This window comes from Drosophila willistoni (genome assembly GCF_018902025.1).
Source record: "Drosophila willistoni isolate 14030-0811.24 chromosome XR unlocalized genomic scaffold, UCI_dwil_1.1 Seg105, whole genome shotgun sequence".
NCBI classification, from domain to species: domain Eukaryota; kingdom Metazoa; phylum Arthropoda; class Insecta; order Diptera; family Drosophilidae; genus Drosophila; species Drosophila willistoni.
The window spans coordinates 1,680,660-1,703,401 of NW_025814054.1; the positions used below are offsets into that span (position 1 = coordinate 1,680,660).

The 22,742-nt window shown below is 37.0% G+C and overlaps 5 protein-coding genes across 5 annotated transcripts; 3 read left to right on the plus strand and 2 right to left on the minus strand.

Annotated features, from left to right (window-relative positions):
* Nucleotides 1-4,655: 4,655 nt before the first annotated feature.
* LOC6645121 (protein ecdysoneless) lies at nucleotides 4,656-7,839 on the minus strand. The gene is made up of 2 exons (XM_002067769.4): nucleotides 7,460-7,839; nucleotides 4,656-7,379 (listed from the first exon to the last, which is right to left on the minus strand). The coding sequence occupies exons 1-2, from the start codon at nucleotides 7,755-7,757 to the stop codon at nucleotides 5,545-5,547; spliced, it is 2,133 nt and encodes a 710-aa protein (XP_002067805.1). The 5' UTR covers nucleotides 7,758-7,839; the 3' UTR covers nucleotides 4,656-5,544.
* On the plus strand, nucleotides 4,754-5,498 carry LOC6645120 (RNA-binding protein cabeza). Its single transcript, XM_002067768.4, has 2 exons — nucleotides 4,754-5,114; nucleotides 5,176-5,498. Exons 1-2 carry the CDS (start codon nucleotides 4,754-4,756, stop codon nucleotides 5,424-5,426), a joined length of 612 nt encoding a protein of 203 aa, XP_002067804.1. The 3' UTR covers nucleotides 5,427-5,498.
* Nucleotides 7,840-8,686: 847 nt separating the features above from the next.
* Nucleotides 8,687-9,765, plus strand: LOC6645122. Its single transcript, XM_002067770.3, has 2 exons — nucleotides 8,687-8,762; nucleotides 8,827-9,765. Exons 1-2 carry the CDS (start codon nucleotides 8,733-8,735, stop codon nucleotides 9,700-9,702), a joined length of 906 nt encoding a protein of 301 aa, XP_002067806.1. The 5' UTR covers nucleotides 8,687-8,732; the 3' UTR covers nucleotides 9,703-9,765.
* A 6,779-nt stretch (nucleotides 9,766-16,544) lies between these two features.
* Nucleotides 16,545-17,224, plus strand: LOC6645123. The gene has a single exon (XM_002067771.4). The coding sequence runs from the start codon at nucleotides 16,613-16,615 to the stop codon at nucleotides 17,186-17,188; it is 576 nt and encodes a 191-aa protein (XP_002067807.2). The 5' UTR covers nucleotides 16,545-16,612; the 3' UTR covers nucleotides 17,189-17,224.
* Nucleotides 17,184-22,442, minus strand: LOC6645124 (major royal jelly protein 1). Its single transcript, XM_002067772.3, has 3 exons — nucleotides 21,933-22,442; nucleotides 18,546-18,742; nucleotides 17,184-17,815 (listed from the first exon to the last, which is right to left on the minus strand). The coding sequence occupies exons 1-3, from the start codon at nucleotides 22,389-22,391 to the stop codon at nucleotides 17,272-17,274; spliced, it is 1,200 nt and encodes a 399-aa protein (XP_002067808.1). The 5' UTR covers nucleotides 22,392-22,442; the 3' UTR covers nucleotides 17,184-17,271.
* Nucleotides 22,443-22,742: the final 300 nt, after the last annotated feature.

Here is a 22,742-nt window from a genome sequence, read left to right on the forward strand (position 1 = left end):
ATATCCACATAATAACTCAATGGCAGGAATGAAGAGGGAGCAAGTGGAGTGCCGAAGTGCAAAATGCCCAGTGGCGCTGTGGTTATGGGGCGGAGTTAGCCCGACCACTCCAACAAGAGACTTGGCCCTTTTTTGTTTCGGTTTTTTGTTTTTAGTTTTGCCTTCTTGCAATGACAGTGGATAATAATGAATGCGCAGCAATGCCATTTTTGGCAGTTTTGGGGAGTGAACATCGGCTTCTGATAAGACCACCAACGGCCACAGTCACAGCCACGAATACACGGCTATGGCCATGGCCAATGCACTGTTGGTGCTTTTGTGGCCGATGCCATGGCTAGTGCCAGTGCAGTAGTTGTTGAAAGCGTTGTTGTCGTTCATTTAGCAAGATCATGCGTCATAACTTAGCCGTTCAGCGTTCAGCTGCATTTGTCCACAGCTAGTTGCAGAGAGCTCCTCTTCTTGTTGTTGCTGGCTCCGGTCGATCGATCGGATCGATCGGATTACCCGGCAGGCTTTTCAATTCAACACATCCTCTGCAAGAGGACCAATTATAATTGTACCTGTGCACCTCTTCTGGGTCCAGGGATACGCCCCACTCGGAGTCGTTTGTGCAACGCAAATTATAGCCAATGACTCGTTGCGTTGACTTAAATAAATGCGCAAGTTTTGGAAAATTGAAAAGGAATTAACAGTGGGCGGGTAAGAAGGTGCTCTATCTACCCTCCCTCACTTCATCCCCATCCTCCTTTCTCTTTCTCTGTGTCTCTTTAGAAATATTGTGCATAATTATATGCTAATGCTAAAAGTGAATTATGTGCCCACATACAAGTCATATAAGTAGGAATATGGTCAATGGTTAAGCAATTGCTAGAGGCGCCACACACACACACAACCAGACAGACACACTCCCATATCGACCTTTAATTGGGTCTTAGGGCCTTATTCTTTCACCGTCCTAGGTGGCGGTATAGGGGCCACCCGCGGTCTGTTTTGTATTGAAGTCGCTCATGTAAGTAATTTCACTAGCTCATCTGATATTCACCGACAGGCATCCAAAGAGTAGGGGAGATTGATTACTGATAAAGAAGTGTGATAAATCGCTGGTTTATTATTAACTTTCGTCATGACTTGGCGAATTTCTTTTGAATTTTTGTTGTTTGAAATTAATCTAAGAATCAGATCAGCATGATTAGCTATAATTTCTTACGTCGAGTGTGGCCATTGAGAACTCATGCTTTGGACCAATAACGATCAATAATGCCTTCCTTCCAACAAAAAAATAATTGAATTTGTTTCAGAACTTCCGACAGACTTCTGTTACAAAATTTATGTGGAAAATTATTGTAAATCAAGTTTAATTAATTTGCATTGATCTTCATTTTTCTTTGTCGGCAAAACTATCAAATGGTATATATCTTATATACTATAATTGTCGAGGATCTAGACATTGATATCGAAAAATTCTCTAGAAAATAATCGGAAATTAATTAACTCAACACATTTAGTTTTTTAACAATACATTTTTAAATTAAGTTTCGTTAAGTTTCTTATTTCAAAGAGTTTAAAACATTTGGGTGACTTGATTTGAACAATCTGGATGCTAAGCTTTCAAAAAATAGAAGATATTGTAGGGGAGAGGGCCCAGTTATGATCCGGGTTTTGAAAAACCTCGAAATTTTTTCTTCAGTTCGGGAAAATGAAAAATTAAGAAGTTTAACATTTAAATATTAACCAAACGCAACTTTTTTCCAAAGAATGTATGTTTATTTGAGTTACTCAAAAAATTTTGGAACAGATTTAATTTGGATAACTTTTTTTAACCCAAAAAAAAGTGGCCCAGTTATGACTCAACTTAAGAAATTCACTGAAAATAAGAAAATATGAAAGGAATGTCACACGAATTGTTGTGATTTAATGGTTTACGTATTTTGAAGGGCTTCAAAGCCAAAAACAATGAAAAACCCAAAAGAAAATGGCCATAAATGAGAACGATTTTAAGCCCTCGTCGTCCATGTCACTTTCGCAGTTTTTGCAAGCGAAATAACTTGCTTGCATATTAGCGCACTTCGAATGAACATTCCCCATCGAGATCTTCCAGAATATTCTTGGACAAACTGGTCTCAATATGTAAATTCCCTTTCCTTGTTGTTAAACAACAACAAAAATGTTGGAATTTGATAATTTTACATAATCCGAGTGCAAAAAAAATGGGACATAACTGGGCACCCCAGCTGAGTCATAACCGGGCCTTTTTATAGTTTAAAGTTTATATCTATATTTTTTATAGACACTACATAATCACATAAATTTTTATAGAATCACAAAATATACGGCAAATACAATACTTTGATGCATTGCACTCACCTTTTCACTGTTGATTTCACAAAATTTTGGTACTTTGAAATAAATGGAAAAAAACTTTTTCGCACGATTTTCAACACGATGTTTGGTACGCGTATATACAATACGAATATTAACGTTGGGGTCTGTCCAAAAACTGCAGAACGTCTAACAAACATGATTTACAGGGCTCAAACTGTCATTCAATACCGCATTTCAAAAATATTTGAGAGCGATCATTGCCCCAAATATGTTTTTACGCCAAATTGTATCATTTTCCAAGTGCCCTCCTCAAAAATGACTAAGCCTAAAATCATAATTTTCTGATAGAACACCCGCCATAACATTGAAATTGTTACTCTAACACTTTCTATTGGGCTATTCCCACAATTTCCTTTTCTTCGCCCTTCTTACTTTTCCGTTGCAAGCCATTTGTATTTACATATATTGACTATAATATGTGTGATATTTAGCGGATTTGAAATAAACGGATTTGAAAAAAGTCTGGAATCAAATTTTAGGCATTTAGTGCTCCATTCCTCACTAGTTTTCCCTACGCCTTACCTTTCAGTCATAACTTATAAATCCACACGAAAACAACACGAAAGTTCAATAAGCAAAAAAACATCTAAATTTAAAAAGTAAAGAATCAAATTTTAGGAATCTGGTGCTCCATTCCTTACAAGTTTTGCTTACTTCTTACCCTTGAAAGATTTCTAAATCAGTAATAACTTCTATATCCACACGAAAACAACTCGGAAGTTCAATAAACAAAAGTTACAGTAAGTGAATTAAAAAATGAAATCAAGAATTAAATTTTAGTAATCTAGTGCTCCATTCGTTACTAGGTTTCCCTACGCCTTACCACTGTGATATTTCGAAATCACTCATAACTAATAAATCCACACGAAAACAACTCAAAAGTTCAGCAAAATAAGCAAAAAAAAAAACATCTAAATTTAAAGTCAAAATTCAAATCTTAGGAATCTAGTGCTCCATTCCTTACAACTTTTGCTTACTCCTTACCCTTCAAAAATTTCTAAATCAGTAATAACTTATATATCCACACGAAAACAACTCAGAAGTTCAATAAACAAAAGTAAAGTAAGTGAATTAAAAAATGAAATCAAGAATTAAATTTTAGTAATCTAGTGCTCCATTCGTTACTAGGTTTCCCTACGCCTTATCCCTGTGTGGGCCAACTGTCGGGCAGCAATTAATCCTGTACGTACTTCGTCCTTCATCTTGGTCTGACTTCCCCGCTGGCTAAGGGCACGGCCGATCATTGGGACGACAGTGCGCATCAGGATGGGCATAAATCCGCGAAGTGGAGCATAAACCATTTTTTTAATGTAGCCCAAAGGATCTTAACAATTTCACTAAAAAAAAATATTTCTAAAAAATAAAATAAATTTTGTAGTCAATTCGAGAGTAGAGAAATTTTTGGTTGTGCTCGAATTGAAATATACTGAGCAAGTAACGTGTAGCTCCAGTAGGTCGAATGAGGTCTATTTGTAAGTATATCCTATTAACAAGCATCACATTTTCCTAATTAATGATCCTGCAGTATTTAACCAATTACTTTCTAAATATGCAAATACCTAGTCGTGCCTGAGTGTTGCTTTACAAATCGTGAATCAATTACCTTTCAAAGGATACCTGTCCATCATTTGATGTAGAAATCAATCAACGCATGGCCAGATCAACGAAGTATTTAAATCCTTCACGGAATATAAAAATGCTATGGGTATTCATAGTATCGGACCATTCATTCGGATATTTTCATATGATTTATGCTAGGTAGGAACAGGTTGACTATTAGCCGATAGCGACTTTAATGCATACTTTTTATTACAGATTTTCTGAAGGCTGCCGTTTTGGATGAAATATTTATATTTCTTTATATAAAAATTGATAGGAGAACAGAATGGAAACATTAAAGACACAAGAACAATCGAAAAGGTTTAAGTAAAAAATTATAAAACCTCATAGATTCTTAATTTTGAGTCAAAATGCTTTATCTTTATCCTTGACAGGCGAGTCGATGTGGAATGTGGAAAACTATATAACTATAATTTAAACATATGCGGCATTTTTAATAAACAAGTGTAACAAATTTCAAATCGACCAGTTTACCGTGCTTCGCTAGGTAAAGCAAAAGGGGCGAAGCAAATACAAAGAATTTTATAAGAAAAATAGTTAATCCACTTGTTGCATGTTGCATGGTATGCTGAAGTCGGCGCGACAGTTTGTATTTGAAATTTGTATATTCACCTCGATTAGCGTTTGATTCGATAACAGCATCGATAACAGTATTTAACATAGTTTCTAGAGCTCGAATTCGTACTTTTTTTTTGTTTTGTGTTGTAGGCCATTAAAATTATCAGTTAAAATTAGAAATTGTTTAAATAAAATGGTGGATCCGAATCGTAAAATCAATCTTCTAGCCAAAGATAGTCCCCTTCTGGAAGATTGCGAAAAGGAATTCGCCCGTCGCTTCACCGACGACGACCGGGAATTTATGGCACACTGTCGGAATCCGGTGCCAGATCCCCCTCTGATAGATAACTGGGCAGGAGGAGGTAGTGGCGGTAGCAGCGGCGGCGGTGCTGTTGGAAGTGCAGGTGGTGGACATGACACGTATAATAATCGTTTCCAGCGTCGAAGTGGTGGTCACAATCGAGGGTGGCAAAGACGCGTGGGCGGCGGCGGTGGTGGCGGCGGCTATCACAATAGTTATAATAACCACAATAATGATAGACCATATCACAGAGGTATTGTTAGGATAATGTTGCTGATTCAATATATTTAAATATTATGTGCAATTGATTCCAGATCGTCGCAATAGAGATGAGTCGCGCCGGGAAAGGAGTGGAGGGCGGGAAAGAACTGGAGAAAGGGAAAGAACTGGAGAGCGTACATATGATCATCGTTCGAGGCATAGTTACGGGCCAGATAGTGGTAGTGGTGGCGGCGGGAGTGGCGACCGAGGTGGTAACACCAGCCGAAGTGGCGGCAGCTCCAGCAATGGACCAATGCGGGTTCGTCGGGATTATGGAAATTTTGTGCCTGCATCTAAGGATTAGTTGTTAATTTTAAATTCTAGTTACCTTGAGAAATATGCAATTCAAAACAAAGTAATAAGATGATTGATTTTATTTATGATATTATTTTTAATTTTGGACCCTCCTTCCCATTGTCATTTTAAACAGCTGATTCCGATAGATCCTTGGGCTCATCCGTATTGGCTGTTGTTGTTGCTGCTGCTGCGGCCATGCCCACACCCATGGCACTAAATAGATTGGAAACAGGGCCAGAACCGCCCACTTGAGACTTGTAGCTATCCATCATGTTCCTCAATGTATTCACATTGATATTAATGGGCTCAAAGTCCTCAATATCATCGAAATCATCATCATCATCAAGATGAGCACTTGGAGCAGCTGTTGTTGTTGGCTTCTTGCTATGAAAAGTCTTGCCCACCGCAGTGTGAGCTAATTCACGATCCATTTGATCCATATAAGATTGAATCGAAGCCGAATTCGAGAGGGCATCAAAATTATGTTCCAAATCCGCTTCATCGGCATAATCGCTCATTTCAGAATTGGAATCCCAATTATCTTCGGGTATGACAAAATCTAAAAAGTTACGGACATGGGTACTATCTGGTCCCTGGCTCTGATCATCGCTCTGAATCAGAGAATTGCGCTGCTGGCAAGCCTTGCGCATGGATGGATTCTTCTTGACTTTACCACCAACTGGTTTAAGATTATTCGATTGTCTTTTGGACTGCACATTCTCTTCCTCTTCGTCATCATCATCATCATCGTCCGAGTCCAAATCGTGGTCTTCGTGACCCTTTGATTCAATGCCCTCAAAATTCGATTGTTGCTCCAGAAATTCGCTCAATTGTTTGGTAAATTCTTCAGCATTCATGTCGCCATTGGGGTTATAGAGCTTCTTGGGACCATAACGCTCCTGGAGCATGGTGTCCAAATCCTCAGCAGTTATACTTAGCCAGTTATCCGAGTCACTGGGTTGCAAATTATTCTCATCATCTAGCAAATCCTCCGATATGGTGTCGTTTTTATTATGAAGAAGCTCTAAGATTTCGCTGCCAACACGTGGAGCTAAGCGGAAACGGGATTCCTGCTCCTGATAATACTCTTTGGCCTTGGCTAACAATTGTTGGTACTCGGAACTGCCCTCCAGATTGTCTTTGAAATAGCCCTTGGACTGTAGACTCCTAACATAAGCGCGCCAAGCTGGCGAGGTAGCATCCTTGTTGTCTCCAAGACTCTTGGCCTGACTGGCAAGGATTTCCAAGCCACTCGCTAGCTTTACACCCAACAATTGTTCTTTATAGCGTTCCGGTTGACTCAACGAGTCCGTCAACTGCCAGCCCAATCTGCGCTCTGGTGTATATTGGCTATGCATCAGCATGGCGTAGAGACAACGGGTGAATCTTACATTGGTACGCACACGCTTAGATTCGGGTGGAAAATAACGCATGGATCTCAGTGCCTTCGAATCTAAGGAGTCGCGATCGCAAAAGGCTCTCACAGCTGCCGATACTAGGGAGGGGCGCATCTTAAGAAGACCCGCTGCGTTCTGTGGCAATTCCACAATTTGTTGATGGATGGAGAAATGTGGCTGGGCCAATTGAAATTCTTTGAGACGCATATCTATGCAATTTTGTATATTCTTCGAGCAGCGATATAGAGTGGGATTTAGGCGTATCCTCTCTACAGCCTGAGACATGGGCATGCGTTTGGTTCGACTGGTCGATGGTGAATTCTGGACTAATTGCAATACTCCATTGACCAAATAGACACGCTGCTCGCATGTATCCGGGCTAGCCCAGTCGGGTAGAGCATCAGCCGCCTCAATGAGGAGAAACTCACCATCTGAATCGCAAACACGTACTATGCAATCCGCGCGAGAGCGTGTAATCTCTGCCAGCAAATAGACAATAAACCATTCATCGCCTATATTATCACCATAGTGAGAGACACCATGTAAATGGGGCAATAGAGCAACTGCAAAAATGAGAATTTATTAGTTTGGGTTTGCGCTATTTATAAACGTGGAGGGGTACCACCCCTTTAATAATGATTACCCTCCTCGTGTTCCTGGTCATCCTCTGGGTTGATTTCATCATTTAATAAACGTTCCTCATGACTGCCAGTGCGCACTTGTAAATTAAATTCGTCCTTGTGCCAAATGTAGCAACGTTCTGTGATTTTTTCATTGACCAGCAATAGAATCTCTGAACGAATCTTCTCCAGCTGTTGCTTGACTTGCTCCAATTGGTCTGGCTTAATATTATCGGTCAATTTCGGGAATATGTAATATTCCACGTAGTCATCTTCGCGTACAAATTCCAGATTGCTGCCTGGCGTCTTGGTCTTACTCATGATTTTGGTCCTTTGTCTTGAGTTTCTTCTTTTCACTGCCTTTTTTGTTTGTTACCTCTACCTCTCTGCAGTGTTGCCTTATTAGCTTATTTTAAAATGAGAAACCTTCGAAAAGTTGCGAAGAACCTCTAGCTTGAAAGCTAGCTTTTTTAAAGTTTAATTAAATTATTTTTTACAAATATGCATATATTAATAATAAGAAACTGGTCGACACGAATTGAATTTTAAAAACATATATATTATTTTAAAATAATTTTATATTTTTCTTAATTTTAAAACATTTTTAGTTCCAGCAGTTCTAGCTTGTTAAATCTAGCTATTTTGATGGCCGATTCTGGCAACACGAATTCTCGATGCTTCCGTCTATCGATAACGATTAGTTGCCACTACTGTTAATTAACAGTTGGCGGGCATTGTTTACATTGTCTTGATTTAAAAATTTAACGGCTCTGTTATTTTGGCGGGTTGTTTGAAATGAAATGCTAAGCAAATATTTAACTTAACCAAATAAACAGATACTTTTCGTTAAAAGCTTCTCAAACTTGACCCAATTTCACATATTATTTGCACCATTTAAGAATTTGTTAGTCTTACAGAGGCATAGGGGAAAATATCACATAGAATATTGCAATTAAATCATGCAAACTGACTACGCCCATGCTAAACTTTGTGCCTTTCAACTGACTCACGGCACTTTAATTGTTCAATAGTTGTTACTGTAATTACGAAAAGTTGTTGTTGACAAAAAAGAAACCGAAAATATTGATATGGCAAACATCAATGTGGAAAGACAAGAAAACCCAACAAAGAGGCAAAGATAAATTCTCATATTTTCACTTACCACTTACTAAATTTTTGACTACGTCGAATCTTTTATTACCAGTACCAAAAGCCATTATCTATTCAGACTAAATTAGAGAATCATTTGAGTTAGACGTGTTTTGTGACGAAAAAAAAGATTTATAACTCTTTATCATGTCCTTTGGAAAGTTTTTCTTTGGCCTAGTAAGTGCTTTGATTTAACTTTAATTGTTTGATTGCTTATCATCTTTTATTTTATTTGTATCAGCTTTTGGTCAATTTGTTATCATCGATGCTTGAGGCAGCCAGCATGACTAATCGTCTCATACAGGCGAGAGAGACTAGTTCCTGCGAGAGTCGTCGGACGCCTGGACCCATTTGTGAATCATGCGAACTGCTAGCCACCTGTGTCAGTCATTCGAGTGGCTGGGTGAATATACCCGTTGAATCATGCGACACTGACAATGGATTCTATTGTAATGCCCGTTTGGGCATGTGTTCAAATGAGACTGGACCCTGTCATCCATTTGGCCTCGAGGGTAACTTCCAGTGCATTTCACAAGGCATCTTTCCGGATCCCTACGATTGCCAGAAATATCACATGTGCTATTTTGTCGGTGCAACTCTAGTGGCGGCCACAGTCGATTGTGGCAGCGATCGTGCCTTTAACGCCCGCACTGGACAATGCTCATTAACGCTTCAGGATCCTGTCTGCGTGCAGCAACAGTATAGTTGTCCCTTTGTTGGCTACGTGGCACCATGGCCCACCAATGCAAACATTTTCTATGTCTGCAAAGCACCGGTGAAACAAAATTTGAACGATACCATCGTTATATATCCATCGCTGCATCGTTGCAACGATGGTGAGATATTTTCAGATTTTGTGTGTACACGGGGTGTGGACACTTCGCCGCCATCGGGTTCCCTGCCTGGAGGAACAGATGCCGTAAATGTGGATCCCAATGATGACAGCTTTTCAATACTGCCCACAGTGTGCCAGCATGTGGGGCTCATTGCCGACATGGATGATTGTCGTAAATACTACTATTGCTCGGCTCTCAATGGCACTTTAAGGCACTTGGACTGCCCCACGGGCACATACTATCGCCCAGAGTCGTCCGCTTGTGTTTTAGGCGCTTGTTAGATTTTAGATTCTAAGACTTGCACTTTTTTTTTATTTAAAGAATAAACACTAATATTTTCTCTACTCAGGCCTTGAGTTCTTGTAAAATGAACCAATTTTTTTAGGAATGGTGCAATCTCTTTAAGGCTCTTATCAGTTCGTTTGGTTCGTTTTGATTTGATAGTTGATATGATGTCATACGATTCTATTGTTCATTTGAGGTAATGCCATCTCACAGAACTCAGAAATTATCTTTTCAATTAACTCGAGAACATATGTATCAAAGCTCGTGCCGAACTTAATCACTCGCTATATAAGCAACCATTAAGTGAGCCTTGATCCATAGTTTTCAAGATGCACTCTCTTCTGCTGGTCGACTTGGTCTTGGGCCTGTTGGGCCTTTTATCAATTAGCTCCGCTAGAAATCATATGACAATGAGAGCGGATATTGCTGACTGCAAGGAAGGCACATTATATCCTAATTCGACATCAACAGGCGGCTATATGTATTGCAGTGGTGGAGTTCTTCATTCCGAGGAATGCCCAACTGGAACATATTTCGATTCTAACTATCAGATATGTCGTCATGGCACTCCTCCTTCCTCCTCATCTACCGATGGCAGCTCTTTATCAGGCCTTTGTCAGCGACCTGGCTTGACTGCTGATCTCTTAGACTGTAATCAGTATTATCATTGCTCGGGGAAAGGAGCACAGCTAGATCATAATTACTGTCCAGTGGGTTATATCTTTGATACTTCCAAATATACATGTATTTCGGGTTCTTGTTGAGAGAACATCACAGCAAATATACTTTTATTTTTCAATTTATTGTAGATGTACTTATGAAGAAGGTTCCTAGATATTGGAATTGTAAAAAGAGTCGGAGACTTTGGATGGTTTTTGAAGTAATGAATGATTGGAGTGCAATCGCCCGACCCAAGGGAAGTTAACTCTCAGATGGCTTTGGAATCTCCGAAGGAATCCCTAAGATTGCTTCTATTCCGTTTTTTGTGGTTTTCCGCGCAAAATAGATTGAACGCAGATTGAACTCATTATACCTTTGTAGAGACGACCTATCCGACCCCGCAAACTATATATATTCTTGATCAGCGTGAAAAGACGATTAACTTTACGACCTCAATTCGAAACTACCAAAGTGAAATTTGGTATTAAATCTTTTCATTAGCGTCTTTTCATTTTGTCAGTTCCATGAAAAATTGCAGTAACAGTGAGGAGAGATTGAAAATCACCTCGTCTGAAGGAGGTATGGTGGAAGCATGTGCAGGGCCACTCTCAATGGCACAGAAGCGCCCGCTATACATCACAGTCGAAAACAGCGGATTTATTTGAAGGGAAGTAGGTAATTTAGGGGGCCCGAACCCCCGGGCCCTGATTTTCTCTCTGCGGCCCTGAGCATGTGATATGGGAGTCTGCGACTTTAAATCCAGGTTGCGCCCGTGAATTAGGAGTACGAAATTGAAATAAACATTTGTTCTATGGGGCCACTATGGAAACTAAATATACCTAGTGGAAAATGTGACATGTTGACAACAGACGGCAATGTCTCAGACGCCGTTCTCGTAGTGGAAATTGCACGACACGATAACGATACAACGGTCGACCGTTTATATCAGTATATAATGGTAATAACTATATGGGTCGGCTTGTTGTACCCGAAAAGGGCAAAGAGATTCCATCGCCGGTTAGGAGCGGCTTTTCAGGACTTGGATTCCAGCAACGAATCCTGTGAGGAGAGCTTACAAAGCACCCCGTCTTGAGGAGGTATGGTGGAAGCATGTGGTATAGAAGTCTGCGAAATTAAATCCAGGTTGCGCCCGTGAATTAGGAATACGAAATTGAAATAGAACCGAATGAGGAAAATGGACAGCGGCACCCAAACCGACATTGATACAACAGTCGACCGGCTATATCAGTATACAATGGTAATAACTATATGGGCCGGCTTGTTATACCCGAAAAGGGCAAAGAGACTGCATCGCCGGTTAGGAGCGGTTCTTCAGGTTTTGGACAGAATTCAGATTCCAGCAACGAATCCTCTGAGCAGAAAAAATGTATCATCTATGGCCGTTCATGATTGTAATTACATAAAACGTTTTAGATAAAACGTTGAAACGGCGTACTTGCTCTCATGCCACGTGTTGTACATGTACATATGTATGTAAAATCTGTACTTTAAAGCCAGTAATACACCAAATTTAAAAAAAAAATTGTTTAAGCGTATAAACGCTTTAATCGGAAAGTTCCAACTTATTCGTACTTTTTAATTAGAAAATCCATCTCCGGCATGAACACCCTTTACCGGCGGTGGATACCAGTTACTCCCTGGTCAATGTGCACAACCATTGGCATCAATATCAGGCAGCCATGCGAAAGAAACCCTGAATATCTATTTTTGGAGTTGGAAGACTTGCATTTATTAAAAGTATCATAGATATAAATATGAACTTAAACAAATTAAAAGAAAAACTTAGGCACATTGCTGAAAAGCTGACCATAAAAAAAAACTTTACACTTTATCAGGCCAGCGACCCGAAGCTGGTATGGCACTGCGCCCATAACCTCAAACAGTCAGCAGAGACCCCGGATTTGAATGTTATTAAAAATTTGTATGCCAGTATTATGTACCGGAATATTTCCAATAAAAGCGATTTCAAAACGGTACTAGTCGAGGGATATGGGTAAATTGGGGCGGAAACAACCAAACATTTACAGAAAAGGATGTATTACCAACCATTAAATGTATTAAAACTAGCCTTAATTTTGAATTTACTATTAAAAATTAGTAGTGGGTGGGTATTAATAGAAATTAATTATGAAAATAATTTACTATTTTTAAACTGTTGCTCTTTAAAGCATCTCAATAATGGAAACAAGCAGAAACTTTCTTGTCATCAAAATGTACAGAAATGAAAAGTATTAGTCTGCGATGCGCATCAGGTATTAATAAGGAAAAAGGAATCGCTGCGCTCACAGTACGATATCCATCGATAGCGGTGCCGTCTGATCAATGCAGGGCAGAGCCAGAGCTTCAAAATAAAGGAGTCTTAGGTGATGATCCATGAGAAGGAGATTGCATCGCCAGTCAGCAGCGGCTCTTCAGGATTTGAGCAACGAATCGCTGGACAAGTCTCAGCTCAGAAGGGGAAAATGGATAATGATTTTTCTTTCAAGTGCAAATTATATAAGATGGCTATATGAGGCCAAAAGTTTACCATCTATGGTCGATGATTATAATTAGATAAAACGTTTGAGATAAAACGTTAAAACGGCGTACCTGTTCCCATGCCACATGTTGTACATGTATGTACATATGTATGTATGTATGTATGTACATGACATGACAGACATAGAAAAAAATGATGATTAAAATCTGTAATTTAGAGCCACTAAGGCATCAAATTGAAATAAAAATAGTTTAAGCGTATAAACGCTTTAATCGGAAAGTTCCAACTTATTGGTACTTTTTAATTCAAAAATCCATCTCCGGCACAACCACTCTTCACCGGTCTTGCTGCTTATGTGACATGTGCTTCAACTTGAAAGGTTGCTGTGGCTGGTGATGACAAAAAAGGCAGTTATCGATTCAATCGATTCATCGATGAATCGAATAAAAATTAAAACAATCGATTATTCAAACACTTATTTCAAATGTGGTCTACTTTTTAATATCTTTAAACTTATCTGTAAACGATATTTGGAATTTACAACAAATCTTTCAATTTTTATTAACGCACAACATTTATTTGGACATCCGCAGGTTTTTCCCTTTTTATAACTTGACAAATTAACAACAAATATTATTTCATTATGAATATTAAGCTGGTAATACCAATTTAAAACATACAAAATTTAGTTTACATATTAAAAAACTGAAAGAAATATTAAAGACAATTTTCGGTCATTCGTGTCGACCGTCCAAAAGAATCCACGAATTTTGTCGACAATTGAATGGTGGAGTTTCACGTCGAAAGCCGCTCATGTCAGCTGTCAGCTAAAAAAAGATTGGAAAAAATAATTTCATGGAATATAATGGGTGCTCCCAATTCAGAACACAGGAATAAAGCATGGCGAGGGAAACATAATGGTTTGAGGAAGAATTGTCCAGCCCGGCACAAACTCTACTACAAATATATTTTAAGTCACACGCAAAGAGATTCCATCGCCGGTTAGGAGCGGCCCTTCAGGATTTGGACAGAATTCAGATCTAAGCTCAGAACGGTAAGATGAATCATTATTCATTTCTTTTTTTTTTTTTTTATTTCTTTCTTTATTTTGTTTGGAAAGCAAAAGATATAGAATGGCTATGTGAGGCCATCTGTCTTATAGAATTCCTACACCTAACTGAGGCCAAAGATCGAGACTAGTTTGCAGCGCATTTTCAAGCTCGGGCGGCAAAATTCTGCTATTAAGAAATAGAAATGGGCTGTGGTGAGCCGAAAAAATTTACCATCTATTGCCGATGATTGTAATTACATAAAACGTTTTACAATAGGATAAAACGTTAAAACGGCGTACTTGTTCTCCATGCCACATGTTGTACATGACATGAGTGCACAACAAATTCCGTAGCTACAGACATAAAAGTCTGCAAAAAAAAAAAAAATTTCTACCGCAGTTTTTAAACTAATGTGATTAAATAGTTTAAACGTTTATAAACGCTTCAACGTTTTATTTGGAAAGTTCCAATTTATTCGTTATTTTTAATTAGAAAATCCATCTCCGGCACAACCACTTTTCTCCGGTCTTGCCGCTGATATGACATGTGCTTCAACTTGCAAGGTTGCTGTGGCTGGTGATGGCAAATAAGGCAGTTATCGATTCAATCGATTTATCGATGAATCGAATAAAAATGAAAACAATCGATTATTCAAACACTTATTTCAAATGTGGTCTACTTTTTAATATCTTTAAACTTATCTGTAAACGATATTTGGAATTTACAACAAATCTATCAATTTTTATTAACGCACAACATTTATTTGGACATCCGCAGGTTTCCCCTTTTTTATAAATAACTTGACAATTTAACAAATATTATTTCATTATGAATATTAAGCTGGTAATACCATTTTAAAACATACAAAATTTAGTTCGCATATTAAAAAACTGAAAGAAATATTTTAGACAATTTTCGGTCGAACTTTTTTTTTTTAGAAAATGCAACGGTAGTCGGAAAAACATGTCAACCGTTCAAAAGAATCCATGAATTTCGTCGACAATTGAATGGTGGAGTTTCACGTCGAAAACCGCTCATGTCAGCTGTCAGCAAAAAAAAAATAGAAAAAAATAATATCATAGAATATAATGGGTGCTCCGAATTCCGAACACAGCAATAAAGCATGGCGAGGGAAATATAATGGTTTGAGGAAGAATTGTCCAGCCCGGCACAAACTCTGCTACAAATATATTTTAAGTCACATTTTGATGGCAAGTGGCAAAAATTTAGGGCTTGATCGAAAGAATTTCTTGTTTCAACTAGACAACATTTTTGGTAAATATTGAAATAATTGAAACAGAGTTGTTTTTGGAAATAGATTTAAGTTTAAAACAGATTATCTGTAGCATCGCGTGGCCTTGACATAATCTACAAATTGCTGGGACAATGATACAACGGTCGACCGTTTATATCAGTATATAATGGTAATAACTACATGGGTCGGCTTGTTGTACCCGAAAAGGGCAAAGAGATTCCATCGCCGGTTAGGAGCGGCTGCCCTAGAATCCAGCCCACTAAATTAAAGCCTAACTAATTGCGATATTTCTCGGTAGAATTATATCAAAGTTATTTAAAGTGGGCTTACAATAAGTAAGAAATTTATCGTAATATAAAGGCCTGTTTCCAGGCTTTCCGAGTCGATCTTAAACGTAAATCTGCATCGTTGTCGAACTTTCTGTACTCAATTTCAAGTAATATGTCAATTCTTTTCGTTTTTGAAGCTAAGTTTGAAACGTCTTGTTTCGCCTACCATATTAGATTAAAGGGTTACCAAGTTTTATAATCATGTAGGTATAAATTTCATTTTCAGTGTAAGTCGTTTATTGCCATAAACATTTCTATTGAAATCTTTTGCACACGGGAACAGGACAATGGTATTGTGTTATATCATTCACATTCAATTTTTCCACTTGCCTGTCAAGAAAAATTTTTCTACATTTTTTTTGGAACGAAATAGTACACTAATACTTAGAATTGTTCTTAACATGTTATAGGTTAATAGAAAAATATACTAAAGGCGTAGTTTTCATGAATTTATAAGAAAGTTTTCAATTACTTTTCAATCCACTGACACAAAGGCAAATGATTTGAAACCGAAAAATTTGTCTCGCGCCTGATAGAAAAATCGTATAATATATAAAATTATTTGGAAAACAAAACAAAAAGAAGGAAATCTATTGAAACTGTCATAGAAACAGCTTACTTTATTTAAAGAACATTTGTAGAAGGAATACACGATTTTAAAATGAAATGCACTATAATTGTTTTAAGAAAAAAATGACCAAAAAATTCAGAAATATCTTCAAAACTTTTTATCGAATTAACGTCAAATTTTCAGGGAACTCATAACTCAACTTAATTCGATGAAAAATCCGGAAATGACTTTTTGACAATTCGAACTGCGTACTCGTCGTCTTAAATTTCGTGTGGAAAAATACAGTTTAATAATTTGGGGGTTTTAAGCAAGTGTCGAGCAAGTGTTTAAGATATGATTAAAGCAATGTTAATTTTTCTATTTAAAAGGCTTTTATCTTTTTTTAATTAACACGATAACATTTCGTACTAAAACCTTATCATTTGCTATATAAACACATTGTCAGGTTATCCTCTGCAATAGTGTTCATGATGAGATCGTTTCTAGCATTGCTCTTACTGTGGGTTAGCCAGTCAAATGGCAAACACTACTCACAACCTATGAACGACACTCGTGTGCTTGACTCTGGTGACCTGGTCTCAAATCCCTGCCAGGATGTTCGTTTGGCTGGTTTCATATGCGTGGATTGCTCCATTCTTGGTTATTGCACTCATACCGATGGTCAATGGACCACTGTAAAATTGACAACATGTGAAACAGATAATGGCTTCTTTTGCAGCGATGAGGACACATACGGTTGCACTTTGCAACCTCGTTGTACGGTGCCAGTGCGTGGTAAATTCTTTTGCCAGCAAGCAGGCATCTTTCCGGATCCCTATGATTGCCGTAACTATCATGAGTGCAGCGAACTGAATGTCGATACACCCAAACAGTGTACAAATGGAGCCGCATATTCCCTGCTGACCGGAACCTGTAGCCTGCCCAGGGAGAGCGAGCAATGTCTATCGAAACAATACACTTGCGAATATGTGGGTCAAACAGGAGCTTGGCCTGGCAATGAGGAGTACTATTATGTGTGTCAGAAGGATACCACGGATCCAGATCAACCAGTTTTCTATCCATTGATGAAGAAATGCCATGATGGAAGCGTTTTCAATGGCTTTAGCTGTGTCTGATTTCAAAAACAAAAAACTTTATTTTGTATTTTAACATTCGGCTTATAGCTACTACATAAATAAAAATGAGTTCAGATTACATTTTAATCATCACATTCTCGAACAACTGGATGCAGAACAATAGAGGCACCATTGCATCCTGTTCTATCCGAAATGAAATCGTGGAAATTCGATTCCAATGCCCACATGAAACGTTTGTGACCTGGCAGAACTTGAGTTGATAGACGACAATCGCCACCACGTTGCACTTCTTGCAAATTGGAGGCTTTGAAACATGTCTCCGAGTCCCACAAGTAAATATCATTCTCGCCCTTATAGCGGAAGAAGAGCGATGTACCACCATCGGCACCCAGAAGAACAGCCTGCTTGCCATAGGGTTTTGGTCCCACATCGATAATAGAGCCAGCTCCTTGGCCCACACGTAAGTATTCGCCCTTGATCGAGTACAGACGCGGTGAGCTGAGATAGCTAAAGAATAGCGTCGATGTGCCATCCGGCTTGGAGGTCAGGGCGACATAAAGTACATCATTGGTGGGTGCTGTTGCCTTGGGCAAGACAATGCGATAGGATTTGTTGCCAGTAATGTCATAGACAAGAATACTGCGTGCTCCTGCATCGGCTACATAGCTAAAATAAAACGATTTTTGTTTTCAATCACGAATTTGTTTTTTTTTTATGGAATGAAACGATGGAGCGATAGCTTTGCGATAACAATTTGATGACATCGATCCATTTGTATTGAGTGTGAGTGATATATTATTAAAATCGAACAATAGTTTTCTATACTATTATCGATAAATGTGCGATTAGTTGATTTTAATAGGCGATTATTGTTTTTTTTCATTTGAGTCCCCACCGATTAATCATATCTAAATTGTAAAGTGAACTTTTTCAGACTAACCGATTAAGTATATTACAAATTGATATTACAACAATACTTATTATTAGACGAAAATTCCTGTTGAATGGCAGCCGCAAATCATATTAAGAATTCTTAAAAATAAAGTGTCTTGGTTCAAGAATTGAAACATTTAAGTCACTTCATTACCTTCAGGTATTCATTGAACTGCAATTCGATAACCCAAACAATTATCAAATACAATTGATGATTTTTTTATATCATTCTTAAGAAGTCGCTATCTCATTTGGCGATTACTCAATTACAGTTCTTCCCCCCGGTGATAAGATATCAACTTCTAATTTGGCTTGTGCCTGGGGGTTTAAATCGTCTCAGTAGAAGTCATTTGTCGTGTTAAATGTGTTTTTTTCGTTTCTGTGATTGATGAAATGTGAATGATGACAACTTTTTCAAATTAGCTTAAGTGTGTAAAAGAGAGATTGAACTATTTTGACTTACACAAAAGGTTTGCTATCTTTCGAATAATCAACGATAATGAACTGCAAACGGCTCTCGGAGGTAACCAGATCACTTAGATCAATGCTCTTGACCACTTTATTATTGGCCGTATTGATGGCAACTATTTTGGGACTGCAACGACGAATGGGTTGCTCCAATGTATTTACAATGCCCACATCCAAAACCCAGAGAAGACCCTGTAAACAAAATTATTGAAAAGATTATGACATAAAAAAAAAAACAACAACAAAAATATTGGCTAAATTGACTGCTGGCAATGTTAATTGAAATGTTGTTGGCAATATTCGCCAAATGTCTGTAAATTGCAAAAATTGTACAAATAATAAATTTTCCTGCATGCCAATTGTTTTTATTCTTCTTATTTACATGCCATTTTGCCAATTGGCATTGTATTGTATTGTTCCTGTTGTTATTGCAAATATTGTAAATGACTTTTGTGTAAATGAAAAAGACAATAAACAAAATTGTACGACATACATTTTGAAATGCAACAAACAATAAGTGAAATCAAATTGTTCTACATACATACATACATACATACATACATACATATATGCTTGTCGTTTATTTAAATGAATAAACAATTTAAAAGATTGAGCCTGTGATATCCAACTAAATGATACTCTAGAAAATTGAATAAAATCCTGTGACAATTTAATTATCTCTATTAAATTTTCACAATTATCGTGCGTGAAATTGATTCAATAAATCTTTTTACACTCTAACAATATCTTTTTTAATGAACCTGTCATTTGCTTTATTGTGGAGATATTAAGTCTACTTATATTTTTACTAGATTCGTATGTAGATAAACAAATATAAAATGCTGCATTATTATACAAAGTCTTTCAGATGTGATTAATGGAGACAACTTTTGTAATTTTAATTGTTATGTTGGCAGATTAAAGAAAACACAAAACCGAATTGTCGAATAAAACCTTTTTGATATTGGAGTCAACGGTTATTATTATTAATAAATACAAATTTTTTTTGATGTATTTATTTTTTACATTTGATTACAAGGTAATGGAAAACTTCCATTCACTTTTGTTGATTTCGCATTTATAGACATTTTATCTATATTATGGTAATTTTTGATAGAGAAAGGAAAATTCCATATTCAAAATGTCGAAAAGGAAAACTCAAAATACTACAATATGGACATTTCGAGGTCGCTTACACGAATTTTGGAAGCAAAACAAATTTGTTCACAATATACCACAAGTATTTTCTTAAAGTATTTTGAGAGTACCATTAATGGTTAAAAAATTTAAAGTCTTGGGTTTTTTATTTTTTCATTTAAAATCTATTAACTCACGCAATTTTGAATGGATTTGGCTTTAAAGACCATTGCTAATTATCGAAAAACCTTGCGAGTTCTTTGTTAATTTTCAAGTTTAAATATTAGAAAAGAAATGTCAGGTTTTATTAATAGACTTTTGATTTTTCGATATTTGCCGGATTTTTTTTAATGGGATCTTTTGGGTCATTGAAAATATTTATGAGATGAGATAACTTATTAAAACGACGAATGTAGCAAGAGAAGCTCCAGTAAGACAACTTTAAGGTGGTTAACAATTTAACAAAGTAAAATAATATAAACTGTACAAAGTGCATTATACATATAAACTCAAATTATTTTACAATTAGTTTTTACATATGAATTTTCCTTCTGATTCTACCCAAAAATGCCAAATTTGAAACACCTATTTGTGTTATAAATAATATCTCATATGGAATAAATAGATCTGCTTAGATCTCATATATAGGTATAGGCAAATCTGAAAAACGCTTTCTAAAGTATTTTAAAGTTAAAGTTTTTCTGTGACAAATTTAAAGTTAGAAAAAACGGGTTTCCTCATTATAAGATCTATTTATACAAAAAGTAAATGTCTTTTGAATAAGAAAATCTTAGCTAATATATAAAGTTTCATACTTTTTGATACTCAGAGAGAAAACTCTTGGATTTTTGAACTAAGCAACTGATTGCTACCCTTTCTGTTTTATGTTTTTTGACATTATCGGACTTTTAATTCTGTGTTGTGTTCAGCTCTTTACAGACAGTTAAAATTGTTTAACACCCAAATGAACAAGCAGATAGACTGTCAATTAAAATCCAAATGGCAAATGGCATTGTCAATTTATCAGTCTTTGTTTGTCGTTTTTTTTGTCTTATTTTCTTTCTGTTTATTGTTGTTGTTTTTATGACTTTTGTTAATAGCCTTGAACTTGCAATTGCTTGGTTGATGTTGGTTGTTGCATTTGTTTTTTACCATTTAACAAATTTTTTTTTTTTTTTTTTTGCTGTTGAAAACTGTTGAACTTGAATTGAGCATTTTTATATGGTGTATTTCGTTTTTATGTTGGCACTTTTATATATAATATTCCATTTACACATTGCACTTTTCTTTCATGATTTTTTCACCATTGGGGCCAGACATGCATTTTATTTGCTGCTTGTCGTTTTTTGTGTCGCCACGGTTATTTGATTAAAAAAGCAATTTTCTGTTGGTAGTTACAACAAGAAGAGCACGACGGCAACGAAAATAAAAAAAAATTTAATATAATATGGTAACAGATATATGTATCAAGTGTGATGGCCTCACTTGATACCCTATGAAGCGTAGAAAAGTATTTAATTAAAGTCAAAAGAATTTCAATGGAAACAAACACTTTAAAACATGGAGAACAAAAACTCTTTGTACTTGTTGAACTTTGTATTAAAAGAAGTACTTAAAATGCTTAATTTAACTGACAAACATTAAATACTAACTAAATGCTAAATTTCTATGCTATAAACAAGAAGTTAAAGCAATTAAATCAATATGAGGCATTACAAGTCTGAAGAGTTCAGATTTTTAAATTTGTGTTTGAGTTTCTGAGCCTACATAAAGCAGCTTCTGTTTTGAATTTAAAATTTGCATTAAACAGAGAGCTTTGGTTATGCGTTTCCAGCCTAAATCAAAAAATTGCAGGCTCAAATTTTAAAACTTACAATGCTTGCTTAAAGGCTTTTGGTTTAAAGAGCTCAATTTTGCCGACATATTTTTGCAGATTTGTTTTGCAATTCAAAAATTTGCATTCTTTAATGAAGAATTAGTCAAATTTACATGCAGAATACTGCAATCAATTGCAAAAATTAAATCACGAAGGAGAATGAAAACGGTCGTCAACAAGTTTGGCCATATGACAAAAGTGTTTTCACGCATCGAATTTAAGGCAACAAAAATTAATTGCTTTTTCCCTTACCCCACTTTAGCAATTCACCCACTCAGTTACACCCCTTTTGGCACACACACACGCACACACACGCACACACACACACACATACACTTTGTTATTCATATCAAATTTAATTGCACTCACATTCTGATCGACTGCCACATCCACGACCGACTGCAGAGCCTGACAATTTCCCTCCTCCTGTATGGCCCAGCATGGATAGGGCGCGATTTTGGCCAAACATTCACCCTTCTTTAGATTAACCTTGCCAAGAGTGAATGGAACACCCTGTTTATATCGGGGCAATGCCACAAATGCCGAATCACGCTGTAATTGTGCCCGTGTAACAATTACATTTCTAGGCACATAACGCCCCGATTGAACATAGATATTCTTAGTTGAATCACAGGGCCAATGTAGATTGCTGCCACTCAATTGAAATGTTAGCTCGTTCAAAGGATTCTTATCACATTTACTAGAGCTAATTGTGTTGGTTGCTTTCGAGGCGTCATCATCACTCGAGGATGAACTATAGCCAGCCAGTGCTATCGATAGCAATGTGGCTAAAACCAAAAGACGCAATGAAACTTGAGAGTTGCACATCTTTTCGAATGAAAGAAAAATCAAAGTCGTGTATGTTAAGCCACGTTTGATTAGCCAGAAACTAGACGAGAGAAATTTCTCGCATTTGTATTTATATAATAAATTTCTTTAGCATACGTTGATGTATGTGTGTGTTTCTTTTTGGCGAAGCGTGTTATTTGGTCTATACCACTATGAAAACATGGCTTGAAACATATGTCTGTACCAGCAGCACGTTTGTCATTGTATATGCCGGAAGTAGCTGAAGCACTCTGACCTCCTTCTTCAACCAACCACCCACGGGCAATGCGGAAGCTGACATCGGAATCGACAACAACTACAAAAATAAACAGAATTACAATACGAAATGCA

Bases quoted from the DNA above. Each gene is read 5' to 3' on its own strand.
- LOC6645120 (XM_002067768.4), top strand. From the start codon at position 4,754: ATGGTGGATCCGAATCGTAAAATCAATCTTCTAGCCAAAGATAGTCCC. The intron at 5,115-5,175 runs GTATTGTTAGGA...AATTGATTCCAG, and splicing joins TGATAGACCATATCACAGAG to ATCGTCGCAATAGAGATGAG.
- LOC6645121 (XM_002067769.4), bottom strand. From the start codon at position 7,757: ATGAGTAAGACCAAGACGCCAGGCAGCAATCTGGAATTTGTACGCGAA. The intron at 7,380-7,459 runs GTAATCATTATT...TCATTTTTGCAG, and splicing joins TGACCAGGAACACGAGGAGG to TTGCTCTATTGCCCCATTTA.
- LOC6645122 (XM_002067770.3), top strand. From the start codon at position 8,733: ATGTCCTTTGGAAAGTTTTTCTTTGGCCTA. The intron at 8,763-8,826 runs GTAAGTGCTTTG...TATTTGTATCAG, and splicing joins GAAAGTTTTTCTTTGGCCTA to CTTTTGGTCAATTTGTTATC.
- LOC6645123 (XM_002067771.4), top strand. From the start codon at position 16,613: ATGAACGACACTCGTGTGCTTGACTCTGGTGACCTGGTCTCAAATCCC.
- LOC6645124 (XM_002067772.3), bottom strand. From the start codon at position 22,391: ATGTGCAACTCTCAAGTTTCATTGCGTCTTTTGGTTTTAGCCACATTG. The intron at 18,743-21,932 runs GTGAGTGCAATT...TTTTGTTTACAG, and splicing joins ATGTGGCAGTCGATCAGAAT to GGTCTTCTCTGGGTTTTGGA. The intron at 17,816-18,545 runs GTAAGTCAAAAT...GTTTTATTTTAG, and splicing joins AAAGATAGCAAACCTTTTGT to CTATGTAGCCGATGCAGGAG.